General features: G+C 37.7%; 2 protein-coding genes across 2 annotated transcripts; both read right to left on the bottom strand.

Annotated features, from left to right (window-relative positions):
• Nucleotides 1-451: 451 nt before the first annotated feature.
• On the bottom strand, nt 452-11056 carry pcf11 (PCF11 cleavage and polyadenylation factor subunit). The gene is made up of 16 exons (XM_027004425.3): nt 10683-11056; nt 8351-8476; nt 7979-8161; nt 7708-7890; nt 6357-7336; nt 6079-6262; nt 5001-5241; nt 3153-4618; nt 2972-3038; nt 2768-2881; nt 2568-2688; nt 2261-2444; nt 1946-2101; nt 1721-1813; nt 1595-1630; nt 452-1369 (listed from the first exon to the last, which is right to left on the bottom strand). The coding sequence occupies exons 1-16, from the start codon at nt 10848-10850 to the stop codon at nt 1175-1177; spliced, it is 4497 nt and encodes a 1498-aa protein (XP_026860226.2). The 5' UTR covers nt 10851-11056; the 3' UTR covers nt 452-1174.
• Nucleotides 11057-11418: 362 nt separating this feature from the next.
• On the bottom strand, nt 11419-15623 carry ddias (DNA damage-induced apoptosis suppressor). Its single transcript, XM_081720290.1, has 4 exons — nt 15206-15623; nt 13877-14038; nt 13674-13776; nt 11419-13592 (listed from the first exon to the last, which is right to left on the bottom strand). Exons 1-4 carry the CDS (start codon nt 15319-15321, stop codon nt 11799-11801), a joined length of 2175 nt encoding a protein of 724 aa, XP_081576416.1. The 5' UTR covers nt 15322-15623; the 3' UTR covers nt 11419-11798.
• Nucleotides 15624-15984: the final 361 nt, after the last annotated feature.

The following is a 15984-nucleotide window of genomic DNA, read 5'->3' as shown; positions in this document are numbered from 1 at the left end:
ATATATATCCCCCACACTAGCAGTAAATTGCATTTTTGCATGTCATTTTATTTCAATGAGTGATAAAAAAAAAAATAATAATTACAATTTCAAAATGCATGAGAATTCAATATTAAAGCAGCCTTATAATGCATTTCCCCCAGCAGATGGTGCTGTCAGATTTAACCATCCCATCTTTCAAATGTACAGACCACAGCCCTTAGACAAGTTATATTTTGGATGCATGCCTAGTGTGCTAACATTTCTCCGTAGCCCTTGACCACCACTATATTTCTTAATCAGACACTGAGAAATCTAAACTTTAATAGTAGATATTGCGGGCATATATTTAAATTGATAAATTGTGGGACATTTAAGACATTCCTTAAACTTATTTGGAACAGGTTTTAAAATATCTGCAACAGCTCCCAGATTTTTGATGCGGATTGTGACAAAGAAACAACAGGAGACATTTGACAACACAATCTTTATTTAGGATTAAAAGTGAAACTGACAAATCTTAGCTGAAGCACACAGTAAATATGTTTCACACAATTTTTTTAAAGATTCATTTTATTGAATATTTAGTATCTGAAGCAAACGACCTTAATGTGATTTTTTTTTTCCTTTTTTAATTAAACATTTATTATTCAGAACAAAACATTAGTAAACTCAGTGGGTCTCCGACATATTTACACATTTGTTGCGGAAGTTATCCTTACTAAATTTTATCAATAAATTAAATCCTCAGCCTTGAAGGAATTTGTCTGCTACGGAAATAGGGCATTCTAGAAAACCAATGTGTCATAAATTATTTAAACCTTGTCTGCTCCTTAAAAGTCTCGACAAATGTCATTGAAGAAAAAAAGTCTTAGAGGATTTAAATCCAAAGCCTCAGTTTATCAGTATTACACAAAATACCAAAAAATATTTCTTTATTTATAAATTAAATTGTACATACATTTACCCCCAAACATACATATTTTAAAGTATATTTGAGTGGGCATTCACACAGCAAAAACACCTGAAATTTGCAGGCAATTACAAATACCAAAATGTATTTAAATGTATGCATAGCTGAGGACCCTGCCTCAGAGCGGTCTCATATAAAAATACTTTTCCTTACAAAAACCCAAAGCACAACTTAGGTAACCACAAAAGAAGGTTTTAAAGCAGCACTGTAAAATAAATTGCACTAGTGTGTGACTCCTTCCAACTTAACCTGAACCTCATCTGTTACTGTCACAGCATCTATGTTCACCTCAGCTGGTTCTTCTTTAATACTGGAGCATGATGCCTCACCTTCCTTCTCTTGTTTTAAGAAAGCATTTAAAGGGTTTTCTGTCAGCATTTTATTGGGTGATGGTGTACAATCCACAAAAGATGATGTCTATTTTTTTTTTATTTAAAAAAAAGGAAGGAAAGAGAGAATGCATTTTATAACAAGGCATGAATGAAGGCTACGAACATCACAAGTACTTCTTCCAACAAAGACACCAGACAATTAAATGTCTGAACTGAATTTAAAAGATTTAAAAGTGTAATGTGAAGAGAAACTTGACAGTAATATTCAGCACATAGTTAATCAAATATTAGGACAATGCTCAACACTTACATTTTTGTAGTCTTCATAACATGACGGGTGATATGTCTGAAAGACGGAATGAGAGACATATCAGTCTGTTGTGTATTATTTCCAACATATGGACTTTGCTAATCTAAAATGTGCCTAGTGTTATACCTTTCCATCAACTCTGATGGCATTTTTCAGGTGCCACTCCTCCTCCTCTTCTTCCCAGTACATTTCAAACTGCTCCTGGCATATCTCACAAGACTATGGGCAAAAACAGATCAAACTTGTGTTTGCAGAACTAGTTACTTTTTCTTATGCAAAGGTTACTAAATTTGCATCAGTCAACTTCGTAAACTGTTTAAAGAAAAAGAAAACACATTTATACAGACTTACTTCATCAACAACATCTGGGGCAGCTTTAACACTTTGGAACTCTCTCTCTTTGGCTGCTTCCTGTGTTTTCTGCACATCTTCCTCATGGACTTTTTCAAAGAATTGACTCTTTGCTCTCTCCTCAAGATCAGCAATTTCTTCAAATTCAATCCAGTCCTAAACCACAGCAGTACACCTTAAGTCATCAATGAGATTTCCCTTTATATGAAAACTTCAATATGTAATACTTCTGCCCACAGATGATTAGGTCACCTTATTTGTCCCATGTGACAGAAGAAAAAATATATGAAGAAATAGATGTGATGTTAGACTTACTGTCAAACTGTAGTACCAGCGCCGATGTGTTATTTTCTTACTGATGTCCTTTTCAGATCGATTCTGTCTATAGTGCCAGTCCAAGTGATCAGCATAAACATCAGTCTGAGAAGCAGTAAAGCGCATTCCACAGGAATAGCACTGGATTCCAGTGTACAGTTTGGTGATAACACTTTCGTATCTCCTGTAAAGTAAAATAAAAGCCATGAGAGTTATAATACATGGTATTGCTACATTTTGTTTCTGTTCACCACAGGACATGAAGATGCTATAAACATTTAAAGACATGTTAAATAGATTAACACACTGTTTCATGTCATCTAAAACGAAGCCAGTCAAATCGGGGAGGTTTTCATCATCATCTTGCTCCTCGTCCTCTGGTTCCTCCTCTTCCGGTACACTCTGAGACTGAGGTAGTGATGGGGATTCTGAAACATTAGGAAGATATACTGAGCATTTTTAAATAATAACAATGCTCATCAACATTATAGTCAATGAGATACTTACCACTACTGGAATCTGTTTGTGTAGGTTTGATAATACCAGTGGAAATCAGCTTAGCCACCAGATCGTTAACATCCATTTGGCCAAGATGACTCTCAGGCTGTACAAACTGGGAACCTGACAAGTAAAGACAACTCTTATTAGGTTGTCAATTTACATCTAAAAATCTAAAACAATTAGGGTGTATTGAATTATGAACAATCTTACTCGATGGATTGAAAGGCACTGGGTTTTGTGGTATGAAGGTCTGACCTGGAGGTGCGATGACACCCATCTAAAGGCACAGGGAAACATACAAGTCAGGTAATATAATCTTTTAGGTGTGTATGCACCACAGGTGTGTTTCGCAAACCCCCCCTCCCCCTGTTGTGGGGTGACGGTTACTCACAGGCTGAGGGAGGTTTCCAACAGCAGCAGTAGGAAATGGAGCAACAGGCCTATATGAATTCTGAAAAGTTGAAGGTGTAGAACCTGGCACATTGAAGTTTGATGCCTGTGAAACATTTTGTTGGATGTGAAATGGTTGTGGTTGACTGGGAAATGCATTTGGTGGTGCCACATTGAAATTAGGTGGTGGGACACCAGGATTTAACATTGGACCCTGACTCTGACCCTGAGGTTGATCAAACAATGTTTGCCCTTGTGGTCTCATTGAGTTTTGCATATTTGCAGGTCCACGGTATCTTGGTGGAACTTGGGGTGCAGAGTCATATCTAGAAATTCCAGAAGGTTGCGCATCAAATCTTATGGGTACTGGTTGCACTGGGTTGTCAAAGTGCATTATGCCAGCCTGACTACCTGGCCCTTCAATTCTTCGTTGCCCTTCATAATTTACTGGTCCAGAAGGATATCTCATAGGGCCATCAAATCCTCCTGGGGGACCTGGTGGCATGTGGGGATTATCAAACCTTGTGGAGCCTTCAAATCGATTTGAGTGCACTGAATTTTCATAATGCACTGGTCCTTGACCATCAAATCTTCCAGGACCTTGATGTCCCATTGCACCATCAAAACAGCCTGATCCTGGTCCATCAAACCTTCCAACACTATGAGGTTCTCCAAACCTAACTGGCCCATGTGACATAGAATGGTCATCATATCTTCCAGGGCCTTTCAATAGCGGCGGTCTCTCAAACCTGTTTGGTCCGTGAGCATCATATCTACTGTGTCCGTCATATCTAGATGGTCCATGACCACCAGGTACATCATATCTCCCAGCACCTGTGTTTCCCTCATATCTGCCCAAGGGTTGAGGTCTGGATAATCCATCTGGTCTTGGCTGTCCCATGTGCCCATGTGCCACTTCATATGAAGAATGGGAACTCTTGTGTCCATCAAATCGTGGTGGAATGTTTGGTCCATCATGCCTCAACATATTCGCTTGCAAGGTAGGTCCCTCAGAGGAGTGAGGTGGAGTTTGCCCAGGAGATTCACTATGATTTCGTCCACCTCTTCCTGGTCCTGAGATCAGATCATGCCTTGAAGGAGCTTCAGAACTTAGTGGACCATCATTATCTGTACCAGAGTGAACACTGTTAGGACTTTCAAACCTGGGACTGATTTCCCCATCATCAAGCTGATCCAGTTCCATAGGGGATGTTGGCCTTTCAAATGGCAGAGCTGAAGATTTCCCAGATATTATATCACAGTTGACTGGACTTGGGGTATTCCTGAAAGTAGTTCCCGTTTGAGGTGGTGGTCTGTCATTTCTTCTAGGATCATCATGCCCCAAGAATGGTTTTATGGCATCAGCACTCCTTTTGTGTGCATCTGAGGATTCAATGAATGGATCATCCTCTTCATGCTGTGGCTTATGATGAAGCACACTCTCACTTAGAGGTGAGCTATGATGAGCTGTACATAAAATAAAGAGTACTTATACAGTAAATGTTTTAAGATGCCTGCCTTTGAATCATCCCTCTAGAACATCACACCACCACTATGTTACAACTTAAAGGCTTAAAATTCCACAAACAATACAAGTTGTAAAACTGTTATGCACTAAGGGCGAGGATTATAAATATTATGAAACAATCAATACTTGAGAGCCAGCAGTTAGTTTCCTAAAATGAAGGCTCAGTTACAATTTCTTTTGAATCCAATAATGGTAACACACAAATACTCAGAGAACCCAAAATCAGTTTAAAATATTTTTTGCAACACCCTCGTATGATTAGGCTAAACCACTAATTCAAACCCAATTATTAAAATTCACCTCTCTCAAAAGGAGTATTACCTGGACGTTGCAGCTGTGTTCTTTTCAGCTTAGATTTGTGTTCCAAGTAAGAGAGTTCCGCATCAGACATATGTCCATGAAGGTGTTTCTTTTTAGATGGATATGAACCATCATCACTTGATCCCTCCCAAGAATCAGACCTCTGTCTTTCTTCTTGATATTGAAAAAGCTGTTTGATTTGATGCGCCACATTGAGGAAGTCTTCCTGGGATAACTCTCCATCAGCCATTCTTTGACTAGCCTAAAAGACAAGGTACAATTGAAGGCAAGGGATATTTACTACAAAATGCACACAAACTCTATTGATATGTAAACACATTTTTATTCAACGTGATAACTGCAGTTAAGATATACAGGTAGTAAAAATTGTGGTGTAGTATTTAAGGTTTCCAGATAAACAGGATGTCTAAGACAGAGACCCTTTATCAGCTGTGCGAACAAAGGGCTTTAATGAGCTAATCAAAGCAAAGTGGAAAGTGAAATGTCCCGTTTCTCTGGAAACCTAGTGTACTTCACTGCAATTTTACTACCTGCTAGTCAAAGTGGATAGTTGCTCCAAGTTTGTGTGGGTGGGAATCCAATATCATATAGCCAGTGGGACTTGTTAGTAAAGAGTTATCAAGACACATGTATGGCTGCATTGTGAGCCATATAACATGACTACAATATGCCTAGCAGCATAAAACACTACCCTTGACAGTTAAAAACAGGCCTGACTCTGAAAGGGTTTATTTATTTTATCATACCAAGCAATGTTTCATCAAAACAACTACAAAACACGAATCTGAGACTGGTCAGCATGCTGTAGCACACTAGTAAATAAATTAATATATTTGTCTACTCGTACATTTGCAATACAAAAGCAAATTCCTATATAATACCCACATGATAAAAATTAACATGTAGCCCTGTAAACTATATTTATTTTGCAAAAGTCTTAAACAAGTGACATTTTTAATGCCAAATATACCAATGCCTTTAAAACAAAGGTTGTGTGCCCACTTCCCACAAGAGAAAAATGTGACAAGGACACACAGCCGTTTATAAAACTACAAATGAAAACGCTTCTGTGGAATACCTTCCGTAAAAGATCTCGTTTGCTGGCAGAATTTAGCACATCTGGTATTTGCAAGTTGGCATCCACACTCAGACGGTGCTGTTTCGTTGTTCGTTGTGTTGCAGGTCTTGGATTGCTGCCCCATGTTTTGTGTCTTTGAGGCCCTGGTTTTCCATGTGAGAGTTCTGGCTCAGGCTGTTTGAGACTGAATAATAAGATTCAAACCTCAAATTTAGATGATGTCCACATTTTGTTTTTAAAATAAATAAATAAAAATCCTAGATGGCAAAACTACTTACGGCTTATTTTCATCCCATCCACTTTTCCATTTCTTGACATCTTTCAAATTTTTACGTTCTGCAGGCGATATCCTCTGTGGCTGCGCATCTCTGTGTTCAGGAAGCCGGTCTTCTAAAGGTCTTTTTAATCGCCTTTGCTCAGAACTACTCTTCTTAGGTGTGCTTCGTTCCTCTCTGGTGTTTAATTGTTGGACAGAGTCCTCAGTGTGTAGGTGTTTACTTAATTGCCTACTCTTTCCAAATTTTTGTGGTGGAGTGATGCTCCTTGTTCTTCGCTTTGGAGACCGCCTTTCCTTTCTTTTGGGAGAATGTGCAGGTGAACGGGATCTTGACCGAGACCTCTTCCTGATATTAGCTTTATTGACTTTAATCTCCTGTTTCTGAAAAGTCTCAAGTCGTTCATGCTTATTCAGAGAGCCATTCACAAGCTTGGCTCTAGCAGTGGTGGACCTCTGCTGTTCATTGCCCTTGATGGCATCATCCCTTTCTCTTTTCTCTGAAGTCCTTTTCTTCTCCCTAACATCTTCCTCTTTTGGGTCTATCTTCTCATTCACCTGCTTCCTTAACCTTGGGTCTTTTTTATTAACATCTGATGACTTTGTATGTTCACCTTCAATGTCTCTGCTTTTATTAAGGATACCTTTGCTTGATGGTGAGACAGATTTGGATCTTGCTTTATCCTCAGTTGCAGAGGTATCTTTTTTGGGTATCCTCATTAGCTTACTTGTGTTTGAAGGCCCCTTTTTGTCTGGTGCACTCATGGTTGTCGTGACTGGGTTCTCCTTCTTATATGTCCCTTGTTCCTTTGGGTTAATTGATATGGCAGGACCTCTGTTTAACCTGGGGTCTCTGTTCGACACCTTTTCTGCCTGTGCGGGAGGCCATGGTTTCGTGTGTGGTGTAGGAGCTGACTGGCTGACAACTGGTACTGGATCAAATGGGACTTGAACACCGACAGGTGGGTGGTTCGTACTGGCAGCCTTAAAGAAAGAAACAATTACTTCAATATAACTGCTACCTGTTTAAATAAGTAGGAATTTCTGAAGGTTGAAAGGTGTGAGCAGATGAAAAAGGATTACAGAGACTGCACAATCCCTGTGACCCAACTATTTTTTCAATTCTTAAACTGGGTTCAATACAATAAGGTTTCCACAACAGCAATTGGATTCCTGCATTTCACATAAAGAATGATACAAAGGCCTTTAAACTCACCCTTTACAAATGCTACAAAAATATTGTAATCTATACTTAGTGATAAAACCTTTTTTTGTATATTTTATTATAAACAATTATGCTTAGGCTTGAACCCTAAAAAACCCACACACAAACAGGGTGCACTCAAAAAACTTACCAGCTGGGCTTTTGTCTGTTCAAGTTCAAGTTCTATCTTCTTCTGCTGAAGTTCTAGCAACTGCTTTTGCTTAGCAAGCAATTGTTGCCTTATTATTTGCTCCTGTGTCAAGTTCTTCTCACTGACTTTGGAATGAACCTGTGGTTGCGGTGTCACAGCCCTTGGGGATGCTAGTTCTTCAGTCTAAGCAAAAACAGAGTACATTATAAAATAGGATGATTGTTTTTCTTTCCATATAGTATGATTAAGAAATATCATTCCTTATCCTTACCGGCTTTAAAAATTTGGGGTTCACATGGATACTTGCATTCACATTTGGTGGAAGCGGTTTAATTGGCCAAGCGGGATCAACAGAATTCACACGAACATCTAAAGCATACAGTTTCTTCAAAGGGAAAATCTCATCCCAAGTGGATCGCAATTTGAAGAGGCTTTTTCTAGTGTTCTCATCCACCTAAAAGCAAGATTAAAAAAAAAATTCCCCTCATCTTACTTGAGAATAAAAAACAAAGGTTTATAACAAGGTTAATTTTACTATATTTAAAAAACCTCAACAATGAACAATGCAAAAACAAAGCAGTGTATTGTTTGTAACAAACTGAATGTTTAGTAAAACCATAGGCAGAAATAATAAAGAAAGTACCTTCTCAAAGACACATATAAAGGAAGTGATTAGGTTTTTAGCAAACACTTCAAGGTAATCTCCTCCAACATTCTTCACTATGGAATCCACTAAGTACAAAACAGGGAGCTTCTCAGCAGGAGGTGCCTATAGTGATAGAAAACTGACAAGTTTAGTATACAACATGAGAGAAATATACAGTTACAACGAGATATTCCATTTTAGCTTGTATCCTTTGATGAATTAAAAACAAAAAGGAGTTGAATGAGGGGTGCATGGAGGTCCCAGAAAGTCCCCAAAAAAGGCAGGTTTCCTTAATGTTAACTTTTCTTCCAAAGGCACTGTCTTTATTTTGTGTAGGTCCTTTTTTTTGGGGGGGGGGGGGGAGGAGTCCAGACCCAGAAGAAAAATAAATGTTAAAAAAAAAAAAAAAAAAAAAAGTTGGGAAGCTCATCTGCAGAGATACAGGTCAACAGATCCACGATGATTCCAAAACAGAAGGTAAAAATTAAAATTGCATTCCAGAGGGAAAAAAATTCCAAGGATCTGTCATGTTGGTATTGCAGGGTAAAATTATTTTAAGCAGAGATGTCCATGTCATTCACTTTTATTAGTTACCAAGTGTCATAATTTAAGACCTATTTTGGATGTGTTGCTCTTTAAATATAAAGCCATTTAACAGCAAAAAAAGAAAAAAAAAAAAAAGAAGTTGAACAAGGCTTCTTTGAATGTACCTGCAATGGATGTGGTCCAATTAAACATGTGACATTTACCATTTTTGAAAATGTTAGATTTTTGAGAAAAACAAACAAACAAAAACAAAAAAGTTCACTGCACTTTTACTCTAAGGCTAGTGACTGGATTTTGTCCTTTAAATTAGAAATTATGTAAGGCACCCCCCCCCCCCAGGCAAGATGAAAATAAGCAACATTGACTGTTCATATCTTGATTGTAAGGAGACGACCTTTGGTCAAATTATTTATTTACTAGGCAATGACATTGTACACATCTGAGACAATGTCTGACTATTAAAGTCATAAGACTGTTTATCAATAACTAAATTACAAACAGGTGTTTCCACAAACAAATTACACTGGTAAAGAAAGACAAAAGCACATTTCATATAGTTTATTGTCACATTTGTGTACCATTTATTAACAATAAAATCAAGAGGAAAATTACTCAGCAATCTAAACACGCCAAAAAACCCTTTATTACTCTACCAAATACAAAAACAAATGGCGACACTGCTAGGCTGCCTCACTTTCACGCCAAGTCACGACCTCAGGATTCCGGTATCTCACGGATAATTTTCAAGATTAAGTTAGTGACCACATTTACATTACATTAATAGCATTAATTGTTTTTAATTTTTAAGATCTCGAAATACACTTTCAGGTCAGAAGAAAATCTAAACAGTTGAATCAGAAAGCATCGTGTCTAACTGATCCTACAATAATATTTTATCACATCTCTGCACACCACTATCCAGTGCAAATGCTAATACCACCAAACTGAGTTGTCAATACACTGCATCTAATAACCCAGATTACTAGTTAGCTGTTGTTGGGCCACGATGTTGAACCAAATCCGATGTGCACGGTAGCTAGTTAGCTAGGTTAGTTAATCTGGATGATGGCCGGATTTATGTTCATCTAACAATTTACTTGTAGAATGTCCGATTTAAGACAATACTGTATAGAATGCTAGGTGACAAGCTATTTATTTGCAGATAAACAAAGGCATAGCTTGTAATAAAATCAAGTGATTAAATAGCATACATTGGACAGAAGGCTATTAGCTAGGTTAGCTAGCCACGCTCTTTTTGACTGTCTGATCATAACATCAAATGGCTAATCTGATGTTATTCGGTTAACTTGCAACGTGTTAGGTTGACAAGTGTTGATTCGTGGTTTTAGATTATGCGATCAGATAAAATAAAACCAGACTAGCCTACACTCGAAGGCAAGTTGTAACATTTAGGATAAATAATAATTAGGATAACTAAAGCTCGCTAGCTAGCCAAACCATTTCGAAAATGAAGCTAACATTTTAGCAAACGTGCAAAACACTAGTCGTACAAAATATTCACGACCAGTAAAAATTAAGATCTGTTATTTAATGTGATAAACTAACTAGGTTAACTATATAACTAAGGTCGTAGAGAGCCAATGAGAAGCTAGCTATAAATCTTAGCTAAAATTACATTGGTTAGCTTCAATTTAGCTACTTAGCTGAAGCTAGACATGCTTGTTTAGATAGCAAACGGGCCTAACGCAATAATGGCCCTACTCTGAGCAACGAGGACAATATGGCCGAAACGAAACAAACAAAAAACTATTTTCATAAAAACCTTGGCAATTTGTGCTTCAATTATTGCGACGATATCCTTGGTGAACTGGATATTCTCCTCAGCTAGGATGGTCAGCATGTTGATGTGTGGTTTGCTGTTGAAAGTCAAGTCTTCAAGAGATGACTGATACTCTCGACAGGCGTCTTCCCTCGCAGCCTCGGCCGACATCTTTGAATCGCTTACTCGATGCGGTTTTCACGAAATTTCTAGTAATATACAAATATAAACTTCGTCACAGTCCATTTAAACATTTATCGTTGTTTCCTTTTTTCTTTACATACGTTTCTCGCACATTAACACTCGCGTTTTCCTTCTAAATTTTGGTTTCTGTTAGGCGTTAGAAAATGTCCGTCCACCTTCAACAGTTGTATGCGTCATACAAAAGGTTTATAATAGCATGTACGTCACTCGTTTACGATTGGCTCCCCGTGTTGGCTCGAGCCACTTGACACCACCCTCTTTGGTTGCGTAACTAAACACGAGACACCAGCAGATACGTGCGTTTGAATTACGTGATAAGGAACCCGGAAATCATTCGTTTGCGTATTCTTGTATTTTAACGTGTGTGAAGCTCGCAGTTGCGTATCGAGCGCTATTTTAATCGCTATATTTTCAGAATAGGCATGTTATAACCTTAAAGTGGTTGTTTTCTAAAATACATTGCCTTCTCAGCTAAACTTTACTGTTTTCAGTGACCGCTGGTTAGACCCAAGTACAAGTGGTAATTCCTCCACTGAACAATATTTTATTGCATTTGTATGGGCTAAAACAAAAAAAATACATTACAAATACGTTTCCCTCGTGATTAGCTTTAAACATGAATCCATGTTTTATGCCCAAGTGTTGGTCTAAAAATTAAAGAAATAGCAGTTAAAATCCTAGACAAACAACCCCAAAACAAAACACTTAACTGATGACGCAATCCTACAAGTTGCATGTCTGCGAGACATATCCCAGGAGTCTTTATTTATATCAATAAAAGAATTAGGTTTCTTTCCGGAAAAATACATACATTTTATTAATATCCCATTACACTCCTAACAAACGAGACACATGCACAGTTGAAATTACAATTAGTAAAATGTACAAAATATTTTCATCTTATTTAACTATTATTTAAAAGGAATATGCAAAAAGATCTCTGGACCACTCGTTAATGTTGCTGTGTAAAACGGAGTCTTCAAGCTCATGTTCTGTGTTCCTTTCCACCTCAGAATCACTTGTTGAAGCTTCATGATTTTTAAAAGAAAAATCAGAACTCTGAGTTTGACTCAATTCTGTTTTTCCTGCCTTAGATCCATGTCTGATATCACTGTGGTTTCTCATAACTCTGACACTAGTTCTTGTCATTAGTTTCTTAGAACATTGCAAGACTGAGTCTTTTTTGCTAGACTCACAGCTCTGAGCATATGAGCACTTATTATATGGATAAGCTCTAGGGGTTGATTGCAGAGAAGGTTCAAAATGGAAGGAGCTCAAAACCTCAGGTCCAGAAACACTGATGTCCAAGATATGGCATTTCTTTATTTCTGGATCACAGTCAGACCTCTCAGTGACATCTGGAGCATTTGTGTCAGTGTCGTTTTGGTAAAACAGGTCTGCTGAGCAATTGTATTCATCTTTGTGTTCACCAAAAGTGATTTGTTTTTCGATGTCTTGACTTTGCATTTCAGGGCACACTGCATGATCTACTTGCATGATGTCCTCAAAACAGTATCCACTTTGGCCATTTGGTAACCAACAAATTGTACTGACTGAGTTCTTTGTTAAGTTATTTACTTTTGAGTTTGTGCCACATGAGAGCACACTATAGTCCTTAGGGACCTGCGATACTTTTAGAGTATGAAGGATACGTTTAGAACTAGAGAGTACTTTTCTCTTTGCGTGCTTTCTTTTTAGTGACTTTTCATTGCCTTTTGCTTTGATTATGTTGGAGATATTGTGCAATGGGGTGAGAGCTGATTGATAAGAGCACAATGCCTGAATGTCTGATGAACAACCCAAAACCATGTGATCTTCAAGCAAAACACAATTAGTCTTTTGGGGCAAGATCCAATCTCTTTCAAGTGTACTACACTTGCTTGCAGATCCAAGTACCTTCATGTTAACTTCCTTTGAAATTTGTGACTCTCTGTTGACAAATCCTCTCAATGTTTCTGACAGAGGAGCATCAAAACCCAAATCAATACTTCCATTTTGAACTGAGTAATTAAAAAGTGACTTTCCAAAAAAAGATGCACTGCACTCTCTACCAGATAACATTTCTGATATCCAGGGAGGTCTTTCAGACTCAAGACCACAGGACATGGTGGTTGTGGGTTTTAAGGTATCACGTACAACTAAACTAGTTTGTGCTGCAAATGAATCAGATTTGTCAGCCATTGACAACATGGTGGATAAGGAATTAACTGAAGCAGAACGGCTGTTTTGTTCCACACTTGATTCACATTGTTTGAAAGTGCAAAATGCTGTATACCATACACCATAATCACTTTTCACCTGATCTACAAGGCAAGACAGCTCATTATGGACTCCATCTATAGAGAGCTGTTGTAAAGAATGCCCACTTGTTTTTTCTGGAGAGAAGGATAAGACCAAGTCTGTTGTTGGTTGCCATAGACATGAAAGTGTTAATCCTGAACAGCTTGTTTCTGAACATAAAGGAGGAGTGTGCTCAAAGCTGCTCACCAGTGAATCTTTCTGCTGCAACTGACAAACAGCTTTGGTGGATACAGAAGGGTGTGGGAAGCAACAAGCCTCCAGGAGCCTTTGCAAGTAAGCAAAAACAGTGATACCCAGAAAATCTCCATTTGGCGAAATTATCTGACAAGCCACAAACTGTGCAGATTCAGTACTGAAACCTTGTGAAGAAGTGTGTTCATGAAATAAGACGCTATCAAGACCAGAAGCCTGTAAAACAGAAATACAAGAAAGTGAGCAAAACAGTTATCCAATGCAGCATATAAAATTCATAAAAAGTTAAAGGCATACCTTAAATCCAAAAACAAAACATTTTCCTATAAAGCAATCTTCCACTGCTTTTGTTAGTAGATGCTGTACGCTTTGAAGGCCTTGTCTTTCTGAACAAACAAATCTATAAAGCCATATCATATAAGTTCTTAGTATCCAGAAAGTAGAATTCATGTAGTAGACGTATATACCTTCTATTTTTAATGACAGAAAGCATACCATACCTCTGCAAATCACCAGCAGTAATACCAAAAAAGGAATTCAGACAACCTCCAAAAACTGTCAAACCAAATATGTTTTTGTCTCGAGACACCTTAAGTGACAGCCTGTATCTGTAGTCCACATTTTGTATATCATATCTCAAGCCACATTTTGGGCATCTGCTCCTGTAAGAGAACATACAAGTTATGTTCCTCTTTATCTAGACTTTTTTCGCCTGGTCGTTGACAATACCAAATAGCAAAGAGCCCTGATTTGATGTAGAAGGTCCAGTCATAAATAATAACGGTAAACCTAAAGAGTCTTGCAAACAGCTCTGGCTGGAGGGCAAGATGAGAGGTAACATTGGCACTCAGGACTCTAAACCTGTTTTCTGTTGGAAAAAACCCCCCCAAAAAACCGAAGTGAAAATCCCATGCTCAAGAAGGCTGTTCATAAAACTGAAAATGGTGAGGATAACCATTGGTTTCACTGAGTGGTCATACAATATATAAGGCACAGTGCTGCTGATATATTTTTGTTGTTCTTTGTCTGTTATTTACATTTTAACTTGGATATTGCATTAAAAACTAATCACAATTAATATTGCTAAAACTAAGTAATGTTGAACTGTAGAAAAGAGACAGGTCCATTTGTTGTTACTAGTGCACTATTCATTGCCACCTGTACTGCCTAAGGGAAGTAGGTAAGAGTCATATATTAAACCTAATTGCAAATGAAAATACATTACATATTACACAATCTGTATTCATGCAAGTATATATTGGTATAGAATTGTATTCAATAAACATGACTTTACAGACATGATTTCAGAAAGGACAGAAGTAGGGTATGGCCACCAAGGGTTAACATTTGTGGTGGCAGGAGAATGTCCAATATAGACACACACACACTTGTGTACGTGTGTGTATTTGTTTGATTTCAGAATAGTTCCTTTGTAATCAATTTTTATTTACGTAAGGACCAGTATGGTGTAATTTACATCCGACATTGGGTAAAACGTGTGAAAAATGAAAGGCTAATGATGAGCACACATTTTTCTAGTATGTTACTGTGCGGCTAGCTACGTTGTACATCTTGCCTTTGTGGGTTGTTCATTTTCGCTGCGCATTGTGACCGTATGCGAAAACATAAGATAGTGTGCTGTTGCACTGCAATAAATTGGCAAATACAACCTTAAAGATTGGCTAAAATATGTCTAAAATTATAACACTCGTAACTCAGGGGATAAAGGGATTTTTTCCTTCTTTCTAAAATGAATTGTTTCTGAGAATTATCTTCCACGTTTATGTAAATAAGCGTAAAGTTACTTTACTTTCAAAATAACCACGTACCTTAAATCACACTCCTCTATTAATCTGGACAGACAAAAGTTACAGCATGGATACAGAAAACGAGTATCCTGGAGAGATATAACGGTGCAGCTGAGGAGAACTCGTTTACTGGTCATTTACGCTCTGGAAAATTCCAATTAATAGAGAAACATCTCGAAATCAAGCTAACTTAGCTAATACAACAAACTGAGCCTATAACGTCAGCGAACCAGCAGGCGATTCGTCTCTTAGCACCGATTTAGCATAACTTATACTCGGTTTTTACATATACCACTAAAACATAGCGATTAATGAAATCTAAACATTAAGAAAATAGATTATGACATAACTTGAAAATGCTATTATTCAAAATAACCCAAAAAATGAGCACAAAAACAAAACGCTTAATGGCACCAATTTCCCCGCGCTTCATTAGGATATTTACTTCGTACACCTTGTGGAGATTAGAGCCGCAAAAGGCTTTATCGCCATCTGTCGAACAAAAATGAAAAGGACAAAAAAGAGAAGCTAACAAAGTATTTTAGTATTACTGAACACATAGCTAAATGGTAATGCTGTCGATTATGAATTTTATTAGGTTCATGGTGATTTGTTACAATGATCAGAATATGTAAATATGTGTGTAGCTTAGTTCATTAGTTTCCGCTTAGTTCAAGTTAACATTGCGCTGAGAGCAGTACGCTCTCTAAATCCCTTCATTCATCGCCAGGAAAAAAAGTTGAGTGAAGTTCATTAAAATGGTTATATACAGAAATATCGTTCCGCCTTATTGGTTGTAA

Source organism: Electrophorus electricus, chromosome 8 (genome assembly GCF_041902795.1).
Source record: "Electrophorus electricus isolate QZ-2024a chromosome 8, ASM4190279v1, whole genome shotgun sequence".
NCBI classification, from domain to species: domain Eukaryota; kingdom Metazoa; phylum Chordata; class Actinopteri; order Gymnotiformes; family Gymnotidae; genus Electrophorus; species Electrophorus electricus.
This window is presented reverse-complemented; position numbering and strand designations above follow the sequence as displayed.

Excerpts from the sequence above, each read along its gene's own strand:
- ddias (XM_081720290.1), bottom strand. The coding sequence starts at position 15,321 with ATGACCAGTAAACGAGTTCTCCTCAGCTGCACCGTTATATCTCTCCAG. Across the intron at positions 14,039-15,205 it reads ATAGAGGAGTGTGATTTAAG|GAGCAGATGCCCAAAATGTG; the intron begins GTACGTGGTTAT and ends GTTCTCTTACAG. Across the intron at positions 13,777-13,876 it reads ACTGCTGGTGATTTGCAGAG|ATTTGTTTGTTCAGAAAGAC; the intron begins GTATGGTATGCT and ends ATGGCTTTATAG.
- pcf11 (XM_027004425.3), bottom strand. The coding sequence starts at position 10,850 with ATGTCGGCCGAGGCTGCGAGGGAAGACGCCTGTCGAGAGTATCAGTCA. Across the intron at positions 6,263-6,356 it reads GGATGGGATGAAAATAAGCC|TCTCAAACAGCCTGAGCCAG; the intron begins GTAAGTAGTTTT and ends CTTATTATTCAG. Across the intron at positions 2,102-2,260 it reads GCTGGTACTACAGTTTGACA|GACTGGATTGAATTTGAAGA; the intron begins GTAAGTCTAACA and ends GCTGTGGTTTAG.